The 22,893-nt window shown below is 45.3% G+C and overlaps 1 protein-coding gene across 12 annotated transcripts; it reads left to right on the top strand.

The window, feature by feature from the left end:
- The first annotated feature begins 130 nt into the window (after positions 1-130).
- Positions 131-15,938, top strand: LOC308330156 (leucine-rich repeat transmembrane protein FLRT2-like). 12 transcript variants are annotated; one of them, XR_013965458.1, is made up of 3 exons: positions 131-1,009; positions 10,601-13,785; positions 14,686-15,938. XR_013965458.1 is itself a non-coding variant. In XM_080784885.1 (2 exons), exon 2 carries the CDS (start codon positions 11,271-11,273, stop codon positions 13,482-13,484), a length of 2,214 nt encoding a protein of 737 aa, XP_080641011.1. In that variant the 5' UTR covers positions 131-1,009; positions 10,601-11,270; the 3' UTR covers positions 13,485-15,938. The 12 variants fall into 12 exon arrangements, 1 of the variants encoding a protein (XP_080641011.1); XR_013965459.1 differs by having other exon boundaries at positions 13,957-15,938; XR_013965460.1 differs by having other exon boundaries at positions 10,601-13,792; positions 14,846-15,938.
- Positions 15,939-22,893: the final 6,955 nt, after the last annotated feature.

Below are 22,893 nucleotides of genomic sequence, written 5' to 3'. Positions count from 1 at the left end.
CTGACCGAGAAGCGAGGGGAGAGAGAGAGAGAGAGAGAGAGAGAGAGAGAGAGAGAGAGAGAGAGAGAGAGAGAGAGAGAGAGAGAGAGAGAGAGAGAGAGAGAGAGAGAGAGAGAGAGAGAGAGGGGCAGATCGCTATCAGCTGAATTCTCTCCGCTGTAGAGTCTCTCCCATGAGGCTTCGTCAACACCAGGAGAGAGAAGCGGCCAGTCAGACTCAGAGTCAGTCCACGTAGCCTATTATACGGAGCAATAGTCTGCACTATGGACGCAGGGAACGTTCATTTCGGACCCCTTTCCGTGGAAGAAGAAGAAAAAGGAGAAGAAGTAGTGCGCGTCTCTCCGTCTGCCACCGTTCGTTCGGTTCGGAGGGGGAACGGGATGGAACGGGTGCGCGGCTGCACCGCATGTACTACCACCACCACAGTCTGCTTTAATATGAACCGTTTGTTCTTCTTTTGAAGGCATCGCGGAACTTCGGAGGAGAGGAGAGGAGAGGAGGAGGAGGGATCAGTATACTCTCTCGATCCGTCTCTGCTGCTGCTGCGCCCGGCTGAGGGTTGAGGCTCGGACCCCGAGTCAGTCAGTCAGTCAGTCAGGGGGGGCAAGCCAAGACGGGCAAGTCGGCAAGATGTGGGTGGACTGGACTACTGGGGCAACTGAATGAATGCCCCCCACCAACCAACCAACCAACCAACCCACCCACCACAACCAGGAGGGCTATACGTCGCTGCCCAGTGGAGCCGTTCGAACATGGAAAGCATGCAGCAGCACACCGGGACCTGCACCATGGAATAGTTTCACCGGCACCACGATAATGTCCGGCCCCAGCCGACCAGGAGTACTGTGAGACCGTAAAGGCTATACGACGTGGCTCGATCTTTTTTTTTGTTGCGGATAAGCTGCTCATCTGGATGATTTCTTTTGGAAATTAATTGGACCCCGTTTGGATGTATAAAGGATAATACATAGGCTACACTAAAGACATTTTTAAGGCTCCCTTTTGAAAGGTAAGCGCGCACAAATTAAAGCGGCATGCACCCCGTCTCCAATACAATAAATACACATTTAGGTTAATTTTAAAAGCATATCCATTTCACTTTATAGCCTATTTTGGAATTCATAAATCACTCAATTTTCTTCACAATGTCGTGTCGCTCTCCTATAGTTAATACGGAGAAAAGTGGTTTATAGATTAATTATGTAGTGTGTTCTATTAAGACAGACGGCACCTATGTGCCTACGTGCATTCCAGTGCGTGCATGTAGGCCTACGTGTGACAATAGGTAAGTATTATAGCCAGTGTGTGTGTGTGTAGCCAGCAATGCATGACGCACATACATGCACACTGTGCTCCTGTTCTGTGCCATATTATAGCCTGCTGTATAACGGCAATAGTCTGCCTGTAAATCCACAGTTGTATGCCTATATACCATTTAAAAGCAGTGGCTGTTCATAACAATATATATCATGGCACTGGTGCTTTTATTTTATCGTTTTATTTGATCGTCTTATACCGCGGCTAATTATTTATTTAAGTAGTGGAAAGTATATAGGCCTAACTATATACATTTTATTTTACTTTTAATGGAGTATTTCCAATTTTCAGTAGTACTTTTCTACTCCATTTCATGTCAGACTCAGAGGCAAATAGTAGCCTATACCTTCATCCCTAAATTTAAAGCCCATTTGGAAACTTTAGTTACCATATAGTGACTTAAACCTTGTATAGATTTTGATTAGCTATTATTTATTACAAAACATAAGGCCTACACTACCCACTTCAGCCATATATATATATATATATATATATATATATATATATATATATATATATATATATATATATATATATATATATATATATATATAGGCCATTAGTAAATAGCCCACGTACGTACCTGGCCTATATCATGCTCACAATGTCTCACATGCAGCTAAAGCACCCTGAGCTTGTAAATCTGCTATTTTCAAAATATCGTGCATAGGCTACGTTTTATCATTTGCAAACTTGTGAATTTTAAATGGGACATTCTGCATAATAATGCTTATAGGTCTAGGGCTTTTACTTTCGTACGCCAACACTTTTAAGGACCTTTTTACTCAAGGGAATATTTTGAAAAACATTGTTGAATAGTTCAGCTATAGCCTCTAGTCTACATTGACACGTTGTGAGCTTGTAGACTGGCCATTTTAATTAACTATCCAAAAATATTTTGAAAAATAGTAAAAAGAAAAAAAAAGGCAAATACATTTAGGGATAAGGGGTTTAGCGGTGACGAAAATGGAACCTTAAGTCCTACATTTTGAATTTCGGACATTTACTAAGTTGTAACTGCAGCAGCTGTATTGCAGTATACTTTTACTTTAAGGGGCATACCACAAATTTTACTATGTCATTAATAGTATACATATAGAGTTGTGGAAATATATATTCCCCCCATTATGTGTTTCCTAGAACTGAGGTAACATTATGAAGTACATCTTTGTGATGTCACTGAGATGTACTTCATAATGTTAAAGGACCACTTCACCAAATCAGTAACATTATGAAGTGCATCTTTGTGATGTCACTGAGATGTACTTCATAATGTTAAAGGACCACTTCACCAAATCAGTAACATTATGAAGTACATCTTTGTGATGTCACTGAGATGTACTTCATAATGTTAAAGGACCACTTCACCAAATCAGTAACATTATGAAGTGCATCTTTGTGATGTCACTGAGATGTACTTCATAATGTTAAAGGACCACTTCACCAAATCAGTAACATTATGATGTCACTGAGATGTACTTCATAATGTTAAAGGACCACTTCACCAAATCAGTAACATTATGAAGTACATCTTTGTGATGTCACTGAGATGTACTTCATAATGTTAAAGGACCACTTCACCAAATCAGTAACATTATGAAGTGCATCTTTGTGATGTCACTGAGATGTACTTCATAATGTTAAAGGACCACTTCACCAAATCAGTAACATTATGATGTCACTGAGATGTACTTCATAATGTTAAAGGACCACTTCACCAAATCAGTAACATTATGAAGTACATCTTTGTGATGTCACTGAGATGTACTTCATAATGTTAAAGGACCACTTCACCAAATCAGTAACATTATGAAGTGCATCTTTGTGATGTCACTGAGATGTACTTCATAATGTTAAAGGACCACTTCACCAAATCAGTAACATTATGAAGTGCATCTTTGTGATGTCACTGAGATGTACTTCATAATGTTAAAGGACCACTTCACCACTTTTCAATATCTTCATATAATAGGTCCTCACTAATAATCATGATAAAATGGCACAATTATTTTTCCTACTCAGTATGTGTCTCATAGGAGGGCTGTGGGCAGTTCAGAAACCCGTCCACCAGTGACATCATCGTTAGGCAGATATTTTCGTGAGAACGATTTTCGTTTCACAGGACTAGAAAGCCTGCAGTTTCTATTAGCTTGGATTCCCTATCGATGATGACACTGGTGGACGGGTTTCTGAACTGCCCACAGCCCTCCTATGAGACTGAGTAGAAAGAAATGGTGCCATTGTATAATGATTATTAGTGAGGAGCTATATTATATGAATATAGGTTGAAATGTGGTGAAGTGGTCCTCTAATGATTTTTGTCAGACCTCCAGTTCTAGGCAACACAGAATGGTGGGACTTTTTTTTTAATTATTTCCCCACAACAACTCTATTACTTAGGTTACCTTACTACAAGTAAGACGCGCAAACGCGGGAAGCGAACGCAGCTATACGTCCAAATATGGAGTGTGTTGCATCAATCACAAACAAATCACTCAGCTCCATATATGGGCACAACAGCGGGACCGACACACAGACAGACATGATCTGCTAGGTCTCATAGTAAGTGCTCACTGGGTTCGCAATAAGGTATATATTAATGACATAGTGAAATGTTGAAAATGAGTGGTATTCCCCTCTAAGTAAAACACGTGAGTAGGCCTATAGTTTTCCCACCATACTGATTAAATGCAATCATAACCGTGCATGTGTGAGGAGGCCAAATGTGGTTGCTTTGATATGGAATAATTATATAGCCTAAGTGGCCATAAGGATGATTAGTTCTATTGACCAGCATTGGCCACAGTCATCAATGCAATCTGTCAATTGGCTGCTGTTGCCTGAATGATTAACATAATTATTTTGGCCAGGGGTTTGGCCAACGTTTTTGGCTGCAGGGACCTCCTGGAAATGCTTTGGCCGTGTCTCGCGACTACCCCCGCCCTCCCCCCTCTCCCCGCGCCCGATACAAATTATCCGCTATACAATAATCTTAATAATAGCGATCCATAGTTTCCTTTCGTGGCTGTTTACATTCGAGGGTCGCCGGTCCTCTCGAACGGAACAGTTTAACGTCATGCCCAGGACCTATACCACGCGTCACGAACAAAGTCAGGGAGAGAAGGATGAGGCTGGCAGGGCACTGCGTCAGGCACCCAGAACTTGAGGCAAGTAAATTGACCCTATGGGAGACAACCACAGGGCAAAGCCAGGAGGGGAAAGAAGCGTACCACCTATGTAGACGTGCTGCGGCGCGACAGCTTGGCTGACAACACTGCAGAGCTCAAGAACCTGATGTTGGATAGAGGAATTTGTGGAGGGCAGCGATCCAGGAATCCCGAGTTGGTGTTGGCTAGACTTCACTCTCGCAGCAAGAGAATAATAGCGAAGAATACATCATAAATAAATACTGACACCAGATATCTCTCTCTACGTCGTCCTCAGACGAGCCCTCCATCGGCGTCTCCAGTCATCTCGGTTCTCCTATACATCTGGCCAGCTCCTTTGTGCTTTCTGCACCAGTATATCTTTCTTATGATATAATCTTTAAGGAAAGTTTATGCATGCACTATACGTGTACTATGTGAACTCATTCAGTTGCAACCCACCCCCAAGGGGTTAAGAACCCCTGGCCTATATTGTCGTAGGCCATTTATTCCTGTACATTTTAGCCTTATACAGTATTGCAAGTTGCAAGTGCAAAATATGCACCGGGCGTCAAGCTATATGTTATCTTATCGAAAAGCAGCCTGACTTTACAGTATTGTGTTTAGACAGGATAAACGGCTGGCTGGTTATTATTCGTGCGCAGAGCGATAATATTATATGGTCAACCTTATCGAGTTGGCAGAATCTAAATGAGTCCCAGTACTTTATTTAAATATGGCGACCTTGCGTGTGCGCAGAAAGCTGCATGCAGCATCTCTTCTCCTATAACAGTGGAGAAGGTGCCGACATGGATCTCAGTTTGGTCCCTGTGACTCTGTGCGCCTCTGGGGGAATTTGTCCCGTGTTATCTGTGCTGACAGCCTGCGTTCATCATCGTCTGGTGCATTTTGTGCTTAAGTTGCAGCCCCCCCCCCACCCCCCCTCCCCCCCATGCACAACACAACCCAGAGTCACTGTCACTCCCAGACTTAAAGAGAAATCAGACCCGTTTGAAGTGAGTGGTGCTGTACTGTACTGTACTGTACTGTACTGTACTGTACTGTACTGTACTGTACTGTACTGTACTGTACTGTACAAGCTCTCCTCCCTGGCCTCTGTGTGTGTGTGTGTGTGTCTGTGACTGTGTGTGTGTGTGTGTGTGTCTGTGCACAACAGTCGGACTTGGTGGTGTGTTAGGCTGCGCAACACTTGGCTGTGAAAATATGCTATTTCCGTGCTCCTCAGACCCTGCAGGGACACACATAGCCGTCTATACTATAGGAGTGGTTTCACCACTAATTATCCAATGCATTTCGGAGGTATTTAATTGGAATGTAAGCTGTGAGGGCAAATCTATAGCAGTCTGCTTTCTGCATTTATTTTATTTCTGATGTGCGAGAGAGAGAGAGAGAGAGAGAGAGAGAGCGAGAGAGAGAGAGAGAGAGAGAGAGAGAGAGCGCACATGGACACGCACGTGTTAGTAGAGTCACAGTCGGTCCCACAGTCGGTTCTCAACCTTTTCATACAACGACCCCCAAAATAATCATACACCGTTATAGGCTATTTGAACTGGGGGAACCCTGACAAGCAATTGGAATAGAGGGTGACATCATTATCATATACCTGGAAGTTATGCGGGAACGTCTACTGAGTGGCAAAAAACTACTTTTCTGGCCTCGACAGCCCCAATTACATCCCAACAGAAAAGTCCTGTCTGATTGTGAGACGTTAACCCATTCTGAACGGGAACCCATTGTTAGTGTTAGCATCATGTTGTGCTTTAGCTATTGAAAAATAGCAGATCTACAAGCTCATAGCGCGCCACCGAGTGGCGCGCTATGAGCTTGTAGGTCTGCTATTTTTTTTAAATCGAAGAACGACTGACATTTTTAGAATCTGATCTCAGGTCAGAATGGGTTAATCAGACCAGTGTGTGTCCAGTGGAAACCTCGTATGAATCTGATCTCAGGTCAGAATGGGTTAAACTCACTTTGCCACTCACTTTATACATGCATATACACAATACACATGCCCTCTCTTGTAGGAGTTGAGGCATTAGACTATAGGCCTTACAGTTTGACTCGGTTCCACACAAATGTTGTGAAAATAGAATCTAGAATCAATCTTTATTTATTGTCACACCACACGCTTGGAATGTTAGCAACCGCTATCAACCAGCAGCTTCCTACTATTATCAAGACCATGTGACGAAGATATCAACCAGCAGCTTACTACTAGTATCAAAGACCATGTGACGAAGATATCAACCAGCAGCTTCCTACTATTATCAAGACCATGTGACGAAGATATCAACCAGCAGCTTACTACTAGTATCAAAGACCATGTGACGAAGATATCAACCAGCAGCTTCCTACTAATATCAAGACCATGTGACGAAGATATCAACCAGCAGCTTCCTACTAATATCAAGACCATGTGACGAAGATATCAACCAGCAGCTTCCTACTAATATCAAGACCATGTGACGAAGATATCAACCAGCAGCTTACTACTAGTATCAAAGACCATGTGACGAAGATATCAACCAGCAGCTTCCTACTAATATCAAGACCATGTGACGAAGATATCAACCAGCAGCTTCCTACTAATATCAAGACCATGTGACGAAGATATCAACCAGCAGCTTCCTACTAATATCAAGACCATGTGACGAAGCCAGCAGGCTCTGCTGGAGCCGACTGGCTGCCAAACACAGAAGTGAAATCACTGCCGCCGAAGCGGAAACAAACTGACTTAGACCTGACACTATAGATTCTACAAAATGTCTTCTAAATCCTGACAGTTTTCTGAAAATCCTATGTTTCTGTGTCAGTGGTGCAGCTGTTCTCAACCTTTCTCATGCCAAGGACCCCCAGAATTATCTGTATTTGACCGCCGACTCTCATCTGAAAATATGTTGTTCCAGGGACCACCCCCCCAGAAGCAAAGATTTGAGTTAAAAACGTTCACTCTGAAAGAATATATATATTCAAAGATTTGCGGCACATTTTCACGATTTCTCTAAAAAAAAATACAGATCTACAAGCTCGTAGCCTGGCACTCGGTGGCACGCTATGAGCTTGTAGATATGCTCGAATGGGTTAAGACTGATATGAGGTCAGGACACTTACGGTTATGAGTGATATGAGGTTAGGGGACTTACGGTTAAGACTGAGGTCAGTCAGGGTTAAGGGTTAGGGGTTAGGGGTCAGTAACGGTCGGACAGGGCGACCAATATGTCACGTGGGACGTCTCTACGTTTCCTAATCACAGCCATTTAGGCTCCAGAAGAGTCTCCTAGCTGTCTCCATTTCATTGTCTTCATAAGTATAACCTACTGGTTGATATCGGTTGATTTTCATTACAATCCGCTATAGTCACATCACAGTAAGGTGGGTGAAACGGGTGTTGAGAGCTTATAGATCAGCTAATTGTCAGCACGATGTTTGCCTCTTTCTTATTTATGTGACAATTTGGCTAAATTATATTTGACCAGTTTTCATACATAGTTGGTTGATTACTTTCGATGCAGTAAAGGTCCTTTTCAATTTAGAGTGTTTTAATTTTGTTTGTTTTTTTCACCCACTGTTATCTGGGGACCACCACCCAGATGACAGAAATCATGTGGAGTCCCCCCTGGGGGTCCCGACCCACAAGTTGAGAACCACTGCTATACAGGTTCCCTCTCCGTGTGTGTGGTTGTAATCTGTGGGTGGGAAGTATGTGTCTCTGATGTCTTGGTACAATGGACAGATGGTATAGGAAGTGTAGCTCGGTTTCCACTTCATTTTGTGTGCAGTGGGTGCATAGTCTGTCTTCTCTCGGGATACAGGTCTGCCTATGACAGCCTTTCTCGATCGCGATACTGTGCTCACTCACTGAGTCTGTACCTAGTCTCTCTGTCTCTCTCTCTCTCTCTGGATGAGGCGTCCTGTGAGGTCAGTGGAGCGGTGGCCATTGTCCGTCAGAGTGACATGTGACAGATTTAGCCTTGCAGCTTGCGGGGGGGGGGGGGGGGGGGGGGGGTGGAGGTAATACAAGAGAATGACAGCTTGGCACGGGCGCCTTATAACCATGCCGTGTCCAGCCACAAATACTCGCCTATTAACAAAGTGATGCATTGAAAAAGGCTATACAACACCAACAACAAACAAGATATGTTGAGCATTATAATGTCTTCTGCATACTGTATATGACCTTGTATTTATATTCAATATTCAATTAATTTAAACATATATATATTTATAATAATAATGAAGAACTTACAGATTTAACATTTGTAAAACGTAGCAAAATATTGGTAGGGTAGGGTACTACTAGCCAATCTGGACTGGAGGGGGGGGCACAAAGTCCAATCTGGGGGGGCAATGCCCCCCAATGCCCCCCTGTAGAGACGCCACTGCTTATAACTTGTAACCTTTATTTTTGTAGATTTTTTAAACATTATATTGTACTGTAAAATGGTCTCTTTTTCCATGATCTTTATCTTTTTTAGTATAATAGTATTATTAGTTTTTCTATGATTAGATTAATCCAGGATAATCAGCGCAAACACTTTATTTTAGAACACACCCAAATCAAATCATATCGCGGCGTACGCGTTCAATCAATTGTTCAATCAAAGCAAACGGCATAAAATATTAGTTTGCCTCTTCTGCAAAAATAATAGTTACAAGGCTGTATTCTGTGGAGCGTGCCAAGCTGTCATTCTCTTGTATTATACCGTACTTGTATTATTTCCCACCACGGAATAACCTTGCGTGAGAATATCCAACATATAGCATATTGGTCTTAATTTGGAGGGTCTCTAGAGCATACATGGGAAATACAGTGGCCCTCTGGAGTGAGTGTGGAACTATAGTGGCCCTCTGGAGTGAGTGTGGAACTATAGTGGCCCTCTGAAGTGAGTGTGGAAATATAGTGGAGTGAGTGTGGAAATATAGTGGCCCTCTGGAGGGAGTGTGGAACTATAGTGGCCCTCTGGAGTGAGTGTGGAACTATAGTGGCCCTCTGGAGTGAGTGTGGAAATATAGTGGAGTGAGTGTGGAACTATAGTGGCCCTCTGGAGTGAGTGTGGAACTATAGTGGCCCTCTGGAGTGAGTGTGGAACTATAGTGGCCCTCTGGAGTGAGTGTGGAACTATAGTGGCCCTCTGAAGTGAGTGTGGAAATATAGTGGAGTGAGTGTGGAAATATAGTGGCCCTCTGGAGGGAGTGTGGAACTATAGTGGCCCTCTGGAGTGAGTGTGGAACTATAGTGGCCCTCTGGAGTGAGTGTGGAAATATAGTGGAGTGAGTGTGGAACTATAGTGGCCCTCTGGAGTGAGTGTGGAACTATAGTGGCCCTCTGGAGTGAGTGTGGAACTATAATGGCCCTCTGGAGTGAGTGTGGAAATATAGTGGCCCTCTGGAGGGAGTGTGGAACTATAGTGGCCCTCTGGAGTGAGTGTGGAACTATAGTGGCCCTCTGGAGTGAGTGTGGAAATATAGTGGAGTGAGTGTGGAACTATAGTGGCCCTCTGGAGTGAGTGTGGAAATATAGTGGAGTGAGTGTGGAACTATAGTGGCCCTCTGGAGTGAGTGTGGAAATATAGTGGAGTGAGTGTGGAACTATAGTGGCCCTCTGGAGTGATTGTGGAACTATAGTGGAGTGAGTGTGGAACTATAGTGGCCCTCTGGAGTGGGTGTGGAACTATAGTGCCCCTCTGGAGTGAGTGTGGAACTATAATGGCCCTCTGGAGTGAGTGTGGAAATATAGTGGAGTGAGTGTGGAACTATATAGTGGCCATCTGGAGTGGTAGAAGTAGTATTTTGCAGAGACTGTGGCTAATAGTTGGCCAAAAGCTATCACAGATAACAGGAGGTCTCTGATCTGCCAAAGGATGTGCTCCAGCTGTGTTCCATTCACTGCATTCTGTGTGTCCGGTGTGGGGGAACTTATAACAAGCACGGTTGGTATATTTCTATGCACAATATTCTGCAGAGCCAATTTACAACACTTCACTTTCCATTAGTCGGACTCAGAGACAGACGTTCCCACGGCGCCCGTACAGATCTGAGCGAGGCAATTCATTTTGTAGAATATAGGAATTTGGAAAGCCACTGATTTTTCCCATTATTCTCATTTTTTCATATAGGTCTCCTCCTCTACCGGATCCAAATGCCATGTCCAAGGGAGGCGGCGCAGTGATTCTGGACCCGGCAGCCGTGACGGTGTGTGACATGAGAGGGCGGAGAACAACGCTCAGAGGAACGACGAGGACGTTACACGGATATGTCCTGCCGGCTGTGCGACGAATGCAACGAGAAGCTCTGGACTGAAGCCATTCCAATGATCTCTAGCCAATGCTGAGAGGAGGGGCTGTGTTGTGTGTGGTGGGGAGAGAGAGAGAGGGAGAGAGGAATGTGATGAGCTTCATTAGAGTCCCTCATCTTCACGCGTTGGGGACCGACAGCGTTGGCGCTGGGAATCACACGTCGAGCTTAATGAGACCGCTGCTCTTTTGTTGGAGGGTCTGGGACGACTAATTACCACGGGATTATTCAGAGCCTGACCCGAGCTGCACGGCACGCACACACACGCACATACATACATGCACGCACGCACACACACTGGTGTGGCGAACAAAGCACCAATATCCGGTGACAGAACCCCGGGTTACATTGTGATATACAATTTCAATTCCCTTGAAATTTGTTCTCGCCTTTTTTTTGTTCGTGGGATATTTTTTTTCAGTCTTCCTTTTTTCTTTGTTTTTTTTCTGGGCTGTTCATATATATATTTTTTCCTTGTTTTTCTTCGGGGAAATGGAGATACAGTGGCGTTTACGGAATAAGGACTGGGTCTCCTGCCTGAGGCCGTGGATCCCCATCCTGCTGGGCCTTCACCTGCACTTCTCCTTCACCGCCTCCTCCTCCTCGTCCTCCTCGTCCTCCTCCAGCTGCCCCGACGAGTGCCGCTGCGACCGCACCTTCGTGTACTGCAACGAGCGCGACCTCAACTCGGTGCCCGCGGGCATCGGCGAGGGCTACAAGACCCTCTACCTGCACAACAACCGCATCAGCAACGCCGGCTTCCCGCCGGCGCTGCACCACGTGGCCTCCGTGGAGACGGTGTTCCTCTACGGCAACGAGCTGGACGAGTTCCCCGTCAACCTGCCGCGGAACGTGCGCGTGCTCCACCTGCAGGAGAACAACATCCAGACCATCTCGCGCGCGGCGCTCGCCCAGCTGCTGTGGCTGGAGGAGCTGCACCTGGACGACAACTCCATCTCCACGGTGGGCGTGGAGGACGGGGCGTTCCGCGAGGCCCTCAGCCTCCGCATGCTCTTCCTCACCAAGAACCACCTGAGCTCCGTGCCCCTGGGCCTGCCCGAGGACCTCCGGGAGCTGCGGCTGGACGAGAACCGCATCGCCGTCATCGCCGAGGAGGCCTTCCGCAACGTGACGCGCCTCGAGCGCCTCATGCTGGACGGCAACCTGCTGACGGACGAAGGGGTGGCGCCGGGCACCTTCCGGGAGCTGGCCACGCTGCGGGAGCTGTCGCTGGCGCGCAACTCCCTCACCTACCCGCCGCCGTTCCTCCCCGGGGAGCTGCTGGTGAAGCTCAACTTCCAGGAGAACCAGATGAACCGGATCCCCGCGCGGGCCTTCGCGGGCCTGGCCAAGCTGGAGCGCCTGGACATCTCCAACAACCAGCTGCAGGCGCTGACGCGCGGCGTCTTCGACGGCCTCGTCAGCCTCCGGCAGCTCACCGTGCGCAACAACCTGTGGCTGTGCGACTGCGGCGTCACCTGGGTGGTGACGTGGCTCAAGTCCCTGCCGGCCTCGCTCAACGTGCGCGGCTTCATGTGCCAGAAGCCCGAGCGGGTCCGCGGCATGGTGATCCGGGAGCTGAGCGCCGAGCTGGTCCAGTGTGAGCAGAGTTCGCCGGCACCACTGCCCACCGGCGGCCCCGGGCTGACGTCACCGGGCGTCGTCTTCGCCCCCTCGTCCTCGGCCCCCTTGTTTCCCCCGGAGTCCCCCGTGGTGGTGGCGGCGGAGACCGACCACGTGTCTCCCCCGTCCGGCGGTCTCCCGTCCCCCACCGCGGGGCGCCCTCTCCTCCACCCCGTCTTCCCGACCCGGCAGGGCACGCCGCCCTGGAGGACTAAGCGCCCGCCGCAGAACAACTACCCGCCCCGCCGGGGGGGCGGCGGGGGGGCGGAGGGGGCGCTGCAGGTGACGTTCGCCATCCTCAACGGCTCCGCCATCCACGTGAGCTGGGCGGCGGCCTTCCCCGTCACCGCCTACAAGGTGACGTGGGCGCGCATGGGCCCCTCCCTCACCGGGGACACGGTGCGCGAGCGCATGGTGGGCGGGGAGCACCGCGGCGTCCGGCTGGCCAACCTGGAGCCCAAGTCCACGTACCGCATCTGCGTCATCCCGCTCGACGCCTTCAACAACTACCGGCCCCGGGACGACACGGTGTGCACGGAGGCCACCACCACGCCCACGAGGGACGTCGTCTCCTTCGGCGGCCCCGACAACAACAACAACAAGGGTCCGGGCTCCGTGCCCGAGCAGGCCACGCAGCAGGACCCCACCAGCTCGCCGTTCCTGCTGGCCGGGCTGATCGGCGGCGCGGTGATCGTGGTGCTGGTGGTGCTCCTCAGCGTCTTCTGCTGGCACATGCACAAGAAGGGCGGCGCGGCGCGCTCCTCCAAGGCGGCGGGCGCCAACGCCACTGGCAGTGGCGGTAAGTGGAAGTACAACCGCGGGCGGCGGAAAGAGGACGACTACTGCGAGGCGGGCACCAAGAAGGACACCTCCATCCTGGAGATGACCGAGACCAGCTTCCAGATCGTGACGCTCAACAACGAGCAGCTCCTCAAGGGAGGAGGAGACTTCCGCATTCAGCCCATTTACGCGCCCAACGGCGGGGGCGCCTTCCGGGACTGCCCCCTTGTGGGGAACGACGGCACGGCGGCGTACTGCAAGAACAATGTCCAGGACGCGGACTTGATGATGTGCCGCACATGATGACGATGATTGGTTTTTTTTGTTGGTTTTTTTTTAAAGGCCTTTTTATCGACAACCGCCCCCTTAACGTTACTAAAAGACGCTGTACAGTGTTATAATATTTCAACCCTGTGTCGAGAAATGTAATTTATATACAACTGGCTGGAAAAACGATACTTTGTTGAATTTTCAGCGAACCTTTTTTTTTTATATTTCCTTGGGTCGGATTTCTAAGTTATTGTTTTCTTGGGAGTTGTGCCGTTTTTATTTCTGTCCTCAACAAGATGTACAATCAGGAGTTCATTCACATCTAAGTATGAAGGTCTGAGGTTCAAACAGGAGTTCATTCACATCTAAGTATGAAGGTCTGAGATTCAAACAGGATTTCATTCACATCTAAGTATGAAGGTCTGAGATTCAAACAGGATTTCATTCACATCTAAGTATGAAGGTCTGAGATTCAAACAGGAGTCATTCACATCTAAGTATGAAGGTCATTCACATCTAAGTATGAAGGTCTGAGGTTCAAACAGGAGTTCATTCACATCTAAGTATGAAGGTCTGAGATTCAAACAGGATTTCATTCACATCTAAGTATGAAGGTCTGAGATTCAAACAGGAGTTCATTCACATCTAAGTATGAAGGTATGTGGTTCAAACAGGAGTCATTTACATCTAAGTATGAAGGTCTGAGATTCAAACAGGAGTTCATTCACATCTAAGTATGAATGTCTGAGGTTCAAACAGGAGTTCATTCACATCTAAGTATGAAGGTCTGAGGTTCAAACAGGAGTCATTCACATCTAAGTATGAAGGTCTGAGATTCAAACAGGAGTTCATTCACATCTAAGTATGAAGGTCTGAGGTTCAAACAGGAGTTCATTCACATCTAAGTATGAAGGTCTGAGGTTCAAACAGGAGTTCATTCACATCTAAGTATGAAGGTCTGAGGTTCAAATAGGAGTTCATTCACATCTAAGTATGAAGGTCTGAGGTTCAAACAGGAGTTCATTCACATCTAAGTATGAAGGTCTGAGGTTCAAACAGGAGTCATTCACATCTAAGTATGAAGGTCTGATATTCAAACAGGAGTTCATTCACATCTAAGTATGAAGGTCTGAGGTTCAAACAAGAGTCATTCACATCTAAGTATGAAGGTCATTCACATCTAAGTATGAAGGTCTGACATTCAAACAGGAGTCATTCACATCTAAGTATGAAGGTCATTCAGATCTAAGTATGAAGGTCTGACATTCAAACAGGAGTCATTCACATCTAAGTATGAAGGTCATTCACATCTAAGTATGAAGGTCTGACATTCAAACAGGAGTCATTCACATCTAAGTATGAAGGTCATTCACATCTAAGTATGAAGGTCTGAGATTCAAACAGGAGTTCATTCACATCTAAGTATGAATGTCTGAGGTTCATTTTGATCATTACGGAGTACTGGATTATAATTTTTTCAAGTCATTGTAAACTGTGACGATAATATTTAAACTAATAATAGGAACATTGAGAGACAGAAGAATGATGCTTAAATCAGCTACACGCACCACAAGATGGCATCGTTTTTCAGGCTCCGTGAAGTAAACTACAGCTTCCTATTTTTCATATTTTTTTGTGTTAATGAAGCAGCCAACATGATACATTCGTTTAATTGCAGTGTGATTCAGTAGGGATGCAATTAACATCTGCCACGCACCACCTCTTTCTTTTTTCATGCAAATGAAAAATTTGCGTGCTTTCAAAATGAAATTCTAAATGTCACACGCCTTTTTACGCAGCATATTCCAAATATTCCACCAAACGTCGAGACGTAGCCTGCGTGTCTGTGTTTGATTATATTTTTTTCTTTGTATGCAACACCATAATCGCTTTCACGTGCTCTTCAAAACGACAAAAAAAAGATTACAATGCAAAAGGGATCCTGTTATTTGTGCTAGCTAAGTTTTGAGGATGCCATTTTTTTTCTTCAGGGGAGTGTACTTTGCAACAAGCACATCTGCCATCTCTGTTTAAACCATGGGGGAAGTAATTGCAACTTTTATTTGGCAAAAAAAATTAAGAAGAAAAATGTTATGGTAATACAGTATATGTATATATATGTGCCTTGAAATTATCAGCTTACAATGTATTTTGAACCCATGTTTTTGCACAAAAAGTGTACTGTATATATATATTGAATTGAATTGTTGTTGAGAAAAAAAAGAAACTTGATTTTGATTTTTTTTTAAATTGACATTGTAATTATTTACTTATCGTATGTCACTGTCTGGTGGAAACCTCATATATACCAAAACTGTGCCGGAAATGGAGAAAAAAAAGGAAAAAGGTGTAGTATTTATTTAGTCACAAACTCTTGTTCATATTATTTTTGTGGTTCACATAAAACCCACAGAGAGACTTTACACTCAAAATAAATAAATAGTCAATGTACGAGCTGTGAGCTTGTATATCGGCTATGTTTTTCTATGTTTCTACTTCTGTGTGACACTATATAGAATGACAAATCACTGAAATCAGGGCATTAACCCATTCTGAACGGGAACCCATTTTGGTGTTAGCATCATGTCGTGCTTTAGCTATTGAAAAATATCAGACCTACAAGCTCGTAGCGCGCCACCGAGTGGCGCGCTACGAGCTTGTAGGTCTGCTATTTTTGAAAAATCTAAGAACGACTGACATTTTTTTAGAATCTGATCTCAGGTCAGCATGGGTTAATCAGACCAGTGTGTTGTCCTAGTGGAAACCTCGTATGAATCTGATCTCAGGTCAGAATGGGTTAATTTACGAGAACATGAATTAAATAATGGAGATGAAAGGTTTCTGCCCGACAGCGACATTACAGTATACACTTCTATAGGAATCCATAAAAAAGACCATAATATTCATCCCAGAATTGTCGGCGATATAATTCAACCTTTCTAAATCTGTTGAAGGGTCTTGGTGACTTTGTAGAGAACTAAAACAAACAAAAGGTTCCGTTATAGGAGAGGGTATGGTTCATTACAGATAGGCATTTAAAACAAACAAAAGGTTCTGTTATAGGAGAGGGTATGGACGGTTCATTACAGATAGGCATTTACCTTTCCTGTACAACTTTGGGATTACGGGATAATTGCTTTCCGGGTCAATGCACATACTGTAGAAGGTCATTGGTCACAAAGGGCTGGTGAGAACACTTAATGCATTTGCCTCGACGCAGAGTCTCATCGCTGGTTCCCTGTGTGTGTGTGTGCGCGCGCGCGTTGAACTGTGTGCGTGTCTGTGTGTGTGTGTGTTGAACTGTGTACATGCACAGTTCAAAATGAATGGCCGACGCTGTCAGATCCTGGCCTGAACAGAAAAAATAACTTTTTTCACAGAGGAAAACCAAATGGAAACTAAATGAAAACTGACTATTACTAAGACGAAATATATCGACAATTTCAAAAATAAATAAAAAATAGACAAAAATGTTAGGAAGGGACAAGTCAAGTGTATACAAGTGATCCAGTATAAGTCATTTTACACTTGGTTGGCATGCTGAAAATAGCCGATCTACAAGATCACAATGTGCCACTGCACGATGCGTTGAGAGCTTGTAGATTGGCTATTTTCAGCAAGTGTAAAACCAAGTCTGGCAGTGTGCCGCGGGTTCGACTCCCAGCCTTTACTGCCTGTCACTCGCCCATCTCTCTCCCCCATTTCCTGTCAGCCTACTGTCTGTCCCTCTATAAAAAATATATAAAATAAAGGTTTAAGTGGTAAAACTAAATGAAAACTATTCAAGAGACTGTGACTAAAACTAAATGAAAACTGTTCAAGAGACTGACTAAAACAAAAATTTGCTGTCAAAATCAACCCTGCTATATGCAGTCAGGCCATGCCAGGATAAAATCACATGGCTCGGCAAGGCTACTTACTGGAGTAGAGAGATAAATATTTTACTTTTTACTCCACTTAGAATGAAAAAGTCCTTATGCACACCTAGGGATGGACAGTCTGGGGCGTCGGATAAATTAACCGAAGAGTATAGAACAAACATGGAAACACGGCCTTCCAGGGACGTGGAGAGAGTGGGCTGAAACCCCGTAAGAGAGGGCACTTTTGGACGAAAATAGTGAAAATAGCAGATCTACAAGCTCACACCATGCCGCGCTGCTAACGTAAAGCTAGTTCGCTGACGTCTCACACAACAAGCACAAACACAGTCCCTTCTATAATAAGAGTGTGTTGACTGTTGAGACATCATGCATTTCCACTTTATTGAATTTACCCAGAAAAAGGCTTTGCCCTTTTCTGCAAAGCGCTCTGCTTCGCACCGACGGGCACAGCCGTGGACATTTATCCATTTAATACCGAGGCCGGTTTCTACTAAATGTCTTCTATAAATCCTGACAGTTTTATATAATAAAAAAACATGTTTCTATATCAGTGGTGCTCAAACCTTCTCCATGTCAAGGACCCCAAATATTATTATGTATTTGGCCACTTTACTTTTTTTTTTTAGTATTTCCATTTTTCTACTTCAAATCCACTCAATCTCAGAGGAAAATATTGTACTTTTACTCTGCTAAATTTAAAGTAAAATTTGAAAACGGTGGACTGTGATTGTTATTACAGAACACATAAATACATTAACCACTTCAGCCCCATTTAAATACAAGCTCACAACGTGTTTCTGCGATGCGACGTGTTGTTCAAAAGACATTGTAATTTATTTGTAACACATTGTGATAACTTGTGAAATGACTATTTTTACTTTAGGTACTTTAACAATTCTGCTACAGAACCCGCTTTACACGCTATTGAATCTATGTTTCTGCCCTGCTTATATATATTTCGCGTTTTTTTAATAAAAGCGAAATAGCGGATTTGTCGCGGGACCTGCGGTGGCGAGGCCGGTCGCGTCATGATGACGAAACCGGAAATCGACCCGTGCTCTGCATGGGCTGCAAGGGCTTCTGGGAAAATGAGTTCAATGCAAGTGAACGGTAGTTTCAACTGGACTCCAGCAGCTCTCACTGCCTGTCGTTCCACATCACGACGGTGGAATAATCTTCGGTTCGACAACAAGCCACGGAAACTATTTTCAGGGGATCAAAGGCAAATACTTCTGCTCCAAAGGTAATTAAAAGAATGCCGGCAGCCTCTGCATATTGGATATATTCATTTAAAACCGTCAACGTGTTTTAATTATATTTTGACACCAATGTGTCAAGTAAATCTTAATTACTAAACTTTTACGGTGTAAAAAAATATAGTATTTTTTTCCACCAGTGACTGATTCAAACCGGTACATTCTATGCTCTGCAACATGCAAAATAGGCTTTAAATATAGATATATGTCATGCAGTCATCATAACACAGTCCACACTCCACAGTACACATACTACTCTCATGGTGATAAATCTGTCATGCAGTATTCTCTTTTGAAGACACATTTTTCTCATGAATTATGATAAGAGAAGTCAAGATATTGTGTATGGCAAAACCATATTGATTCATATCCCTAGGGGGATGTTGTTGCAGCACTCGCCTACAGCACGTACACGTACAGTAATACACCAAGCAACCATCGCAGGGAGAAAGAAAAGACTTCCAACGAAACGTGAACATGAGAAAGCATGATTGACACAATTCAATCTACGAGGCCCAGTGCCTCGGGTGGCGCAATTAATGGTCAAATAATCCCTGCATGCCCATCCCATCCCACCCCACCGCAGGCGCAGAGGTTGTGCTGCGTTCAAATTCACCGCAGGTGCATCCGGCAAGCTTTGCCGGGGCATCTATTCTATACGAGAACACAATTGGCTCTGTGTGTTCGGCAGAGAGAGAGGGAAGGGATCATTATGTGTGCTCGGGAGAGAGAGAGGGAAGGGATCATTCACACTGCATGTGATAATTCCGGTTGCTGGGTGTGGCATGGCACCTGTCAGCAGAGAATGTTGGGGGGCGGGAGGAGTAGTAGGACGAAGGAAGGCCCTATTATATAGGGATAATAGGGCCCTATTATATAGGGATAATAGGGTCCTATTATATAGCGATAATAGGGATATAGGGCAGAGTGTTAGAATCGATACGAGCCCACCATATCAAGCAAGCTGTTTGACGTACTTGACCCCAGCATGCACCTCACCCACTTATACTCTCCCCTGTACTGCAGCAAACCCAGCAGCAACACAGCAGCACAACAGCAGAGTGGAGGCAAAGTGTGCAACGATCCACTGAAACGTGGATACGTCGCCCTGAGGTTCCCCCGAGATGCACTCAGTAGAGAAAGGCTTTCTCGTCGAGTGTGCACGCCATACAATTATAGTTGCATGCTGAAAATAGCCGCTCACAACGCGTCCCAGCACGATGTGTTGTGAGCTTGTAGATCGGCTATTTTCAGCAAGTGAAAAAAAAAAACAGTCATTACGACGGCGTCAAGACCCGACAAAATACATTTGGTTCGACTAAATCAACTGTAGATCTAGTCGACTAAAATCTTCAAAAACTAGACTAAACGCTAAAACATTGCAGGTGACTAAAATGTGACTAAAACTAAATTAAATCTATTCAAGAGACAAAGATTTGCTGTCAAAATCAACCCTGCTATGCAGTGATATTATAGTCTGGCCAAGCCAGGATAAAATCACATTGCTTTTGAGTCAAGTATCAGGATATGTTTTGAGGTACTTTACTGGAGTAGAGAGATAAATATTTCCTCCGCATCAATGTGGAATTCTGAACAACTGAGCAGAATTCACGGATGACAGTTTTGAAACATTATACGGGCCTAATTATATGGTCTATTAACTATGGCTATATTGTGCCATCATTGCAGTTAGATTGTATAATCACAATTGGCGTGATTCCATAACCTGCACTCTACGATGCAGTATACACGATTCAGAACTATACCATTTTCTTTAAGCAATAGAGGTTTCTTGGCACTTCTTTGCATCACGGTGGGTGGTTTTTAAATGAGTGCCGGTCCCCAGGAACAGTTGGCTTACATTTCTCGTGGTCATTACTGTGGTCAGCTTGCATTAAATTGCATCACAGGGCCAGCGAGAGCCCGCTCTCCCTCTGCACACATCACACACACGCACTCACGCACACATCCACCCTTACCCACAGAGAAGTATTGATCTCCGGGAACTGCACTGATTATGAAAAATGGCTACCAACCTTAATGACATTTCACCTGAGACAGACTGAACCGATGACTGCTTCCTCTCCCCACTCCTCTCCTCCACTCCTCTCCTCAACTCCTCTCCTCCACTCCTCTCCTCAACTCCTCTCCTCCTCTCCTCAACTCCTCTCCTCCTCTCCTCCACTCCTCTCCTCCACTCCTAAAGGGAGGCAAAAAAACATCCAACACTCTTAGATTTGCTCTCCTGCATGTGAAATTATGCGCCGGTCGGACGCGTGTAAATAACCCATTCTGACCCGAGATCAGATTCTAAAAATGTCTTTCTACATCCTGACAGTTTTCTGAAAAATCTATTCTATAATCTATCTAAATTTCTATATGTCAGTCGTTCTTCGATTTTTCAAAAATAGCAGACCTACAAGCTCGTAATGAGCTTGTAGATCTGCTATTTTTCAATAGCTAAAGCATGACATAATGCTAACACCAATCGAGGTTCCTGCCCCAAAATGGGATAAATCAGCAGTTATTGCGGTGCATGCCCGAGTCTTTGTGCATTGATTATGTGTTACAAAGTGTGTCAACAAAAGGAATAACTGATGGTTTCTGTGATGAACGGATTCCAGAAGAGCAAACCGCGTGGTGAAGTTTCATTATTATGCCGTCATACTGTAGGACTTTTTGCGCGATGGCCGTCACGTCGGTTAACCCATTCTGACCTGAGATCAGATTCATACGAGGTTTCCACTGGACACACACTGGTCTGATTAACCCATTCTGACCTGAGATCAGATTCATACGAGGTTTCCACTGGACACACACTGGTCTGATTAACCCATTCTGACCTGAGATCAGATTCATACGAGGTTTCCACTGGACACACACTGGTCTGATTAACCCATTCTGACCTGAGATCAGATTCTTAAAAAAATCAGTCGTTCTTCGATTTTTTCAAAAATAGCAGACCTACAAGCTCGTAGCGCGCCACTCGGTGGCGTGCTATGAGCTTGTAGATCTGCTATTTTTTAAATAGATAAAGCATAACATGATGCTAACACCAAAAATGGGTTCCCGGTCAGAATGGGTTAATGGTGGTGGTGGCCAATGAAAGCAAGCCATTTACCTTTTCAAACCCAAACGACACGCCGGACAAAGCTGATTCATGCTTCGACAGGCTGTACAGTCACAGCCTGTCGAAGCATGAGTTTGTTTTGTCCTGCATGTCATTTGGGTTTGAAAAGGGTAAACGGGAAAATTAATTACTGTAAACCATGCAGTGGTCCTCAAACAATGTCAAGGACCTGTAAATCAATGTGAATTCCTTTGAACACAGTGTGTGCAAGCTGGGACCCGCATAGGAGAACATGTGTGTTGCTAAAATGTTTCAAAAAGTTATTCCAAATTGTTCACAATTCTTTCAGATCTTATCAGTATTAAATAGGCTCAAAGGGCTTAAAACGGTTCCTGTTTTTGCAGCGGGGACCCGGTCACACTCTGAACTGAATTAAACATTAGCTCATGCCGACAGACGCGCCGACCAAATTCCCATCTTTTCCCGTTGGCAGTAAAAAGTTGGTGGTTCTGGCTCGCCTGCTTTTTCACTTATCCGACCTTGACAGAGCTCTCTGCCCAGCTCTCTGAGCTCCACAGCCAAACTTTGCAACTTGCCCAAACTTGTCTGTCCACAACAATGCCAGCTGGGCCGCCTGCTGGCCAGCCGGGGCGCCAGGGCTGGACAGGCCACAGTTCATACCGGGCATATTCCCGGTGGGCCACGGCCGTAGGGGGCTGCCATGATAAAAAATAAAATAAAAAACAGGCAGACCAATAGTCAGCAGGCCACCAGGAAAGGTCCGGGCGTGCTGCCATTCTGCCAGTGCCATCATGATAATGTCACTGTACCTGTATCAGTGAGTGACAAATAAACCCTCTACAAAGGGTTGTGCAGTTAGTTGTCTGTTGGTTTGTATTTCACGCGAAAATGACCGGGCCGAATCTTTGTCCCAGTCCAGCCCTGACTGGTGGTGGTCCCCGGACCACTGGTTGAAAACCACTGACCTAAAAACATGAACCTTATAGGTTGAATAAAAAAACAACCAAAGTTTGTCCTTGACCGTGTGTGTGTGTGTGTGTGTGTGTGTGTGTGTGTGTGTGTGTGTCCGTGTGCGTGTGCGTGTGCGTGTGCGTGTGCGTGTGCGTGTGCGTGTGCGTGTGCGTGCGCGTGCGCGTGCGCGTGCGCGTGTGTGTGTGTGTGTATGTGTGACTGTGTGTGTGTGCGTGTGTGTGTGTGTGTGTGTGTGTGTGTGT

Source organism: Protomyctophum bolini (assembly GCF_963924005.1).
Source record: "Protomyctophum bolini genome assembly, chromosome: 15".
In the NCBI taxonomy this organism is placed as follows: Eukaryota; Metazoa; Chordata; class Actinopteri; order Myctophiformes; family Myctophidae; genus Protomyctophum; species Protomyctophum bolini.
This window is presented reverse-complemented; position numbering and strand designations above follow the sequence as displayed.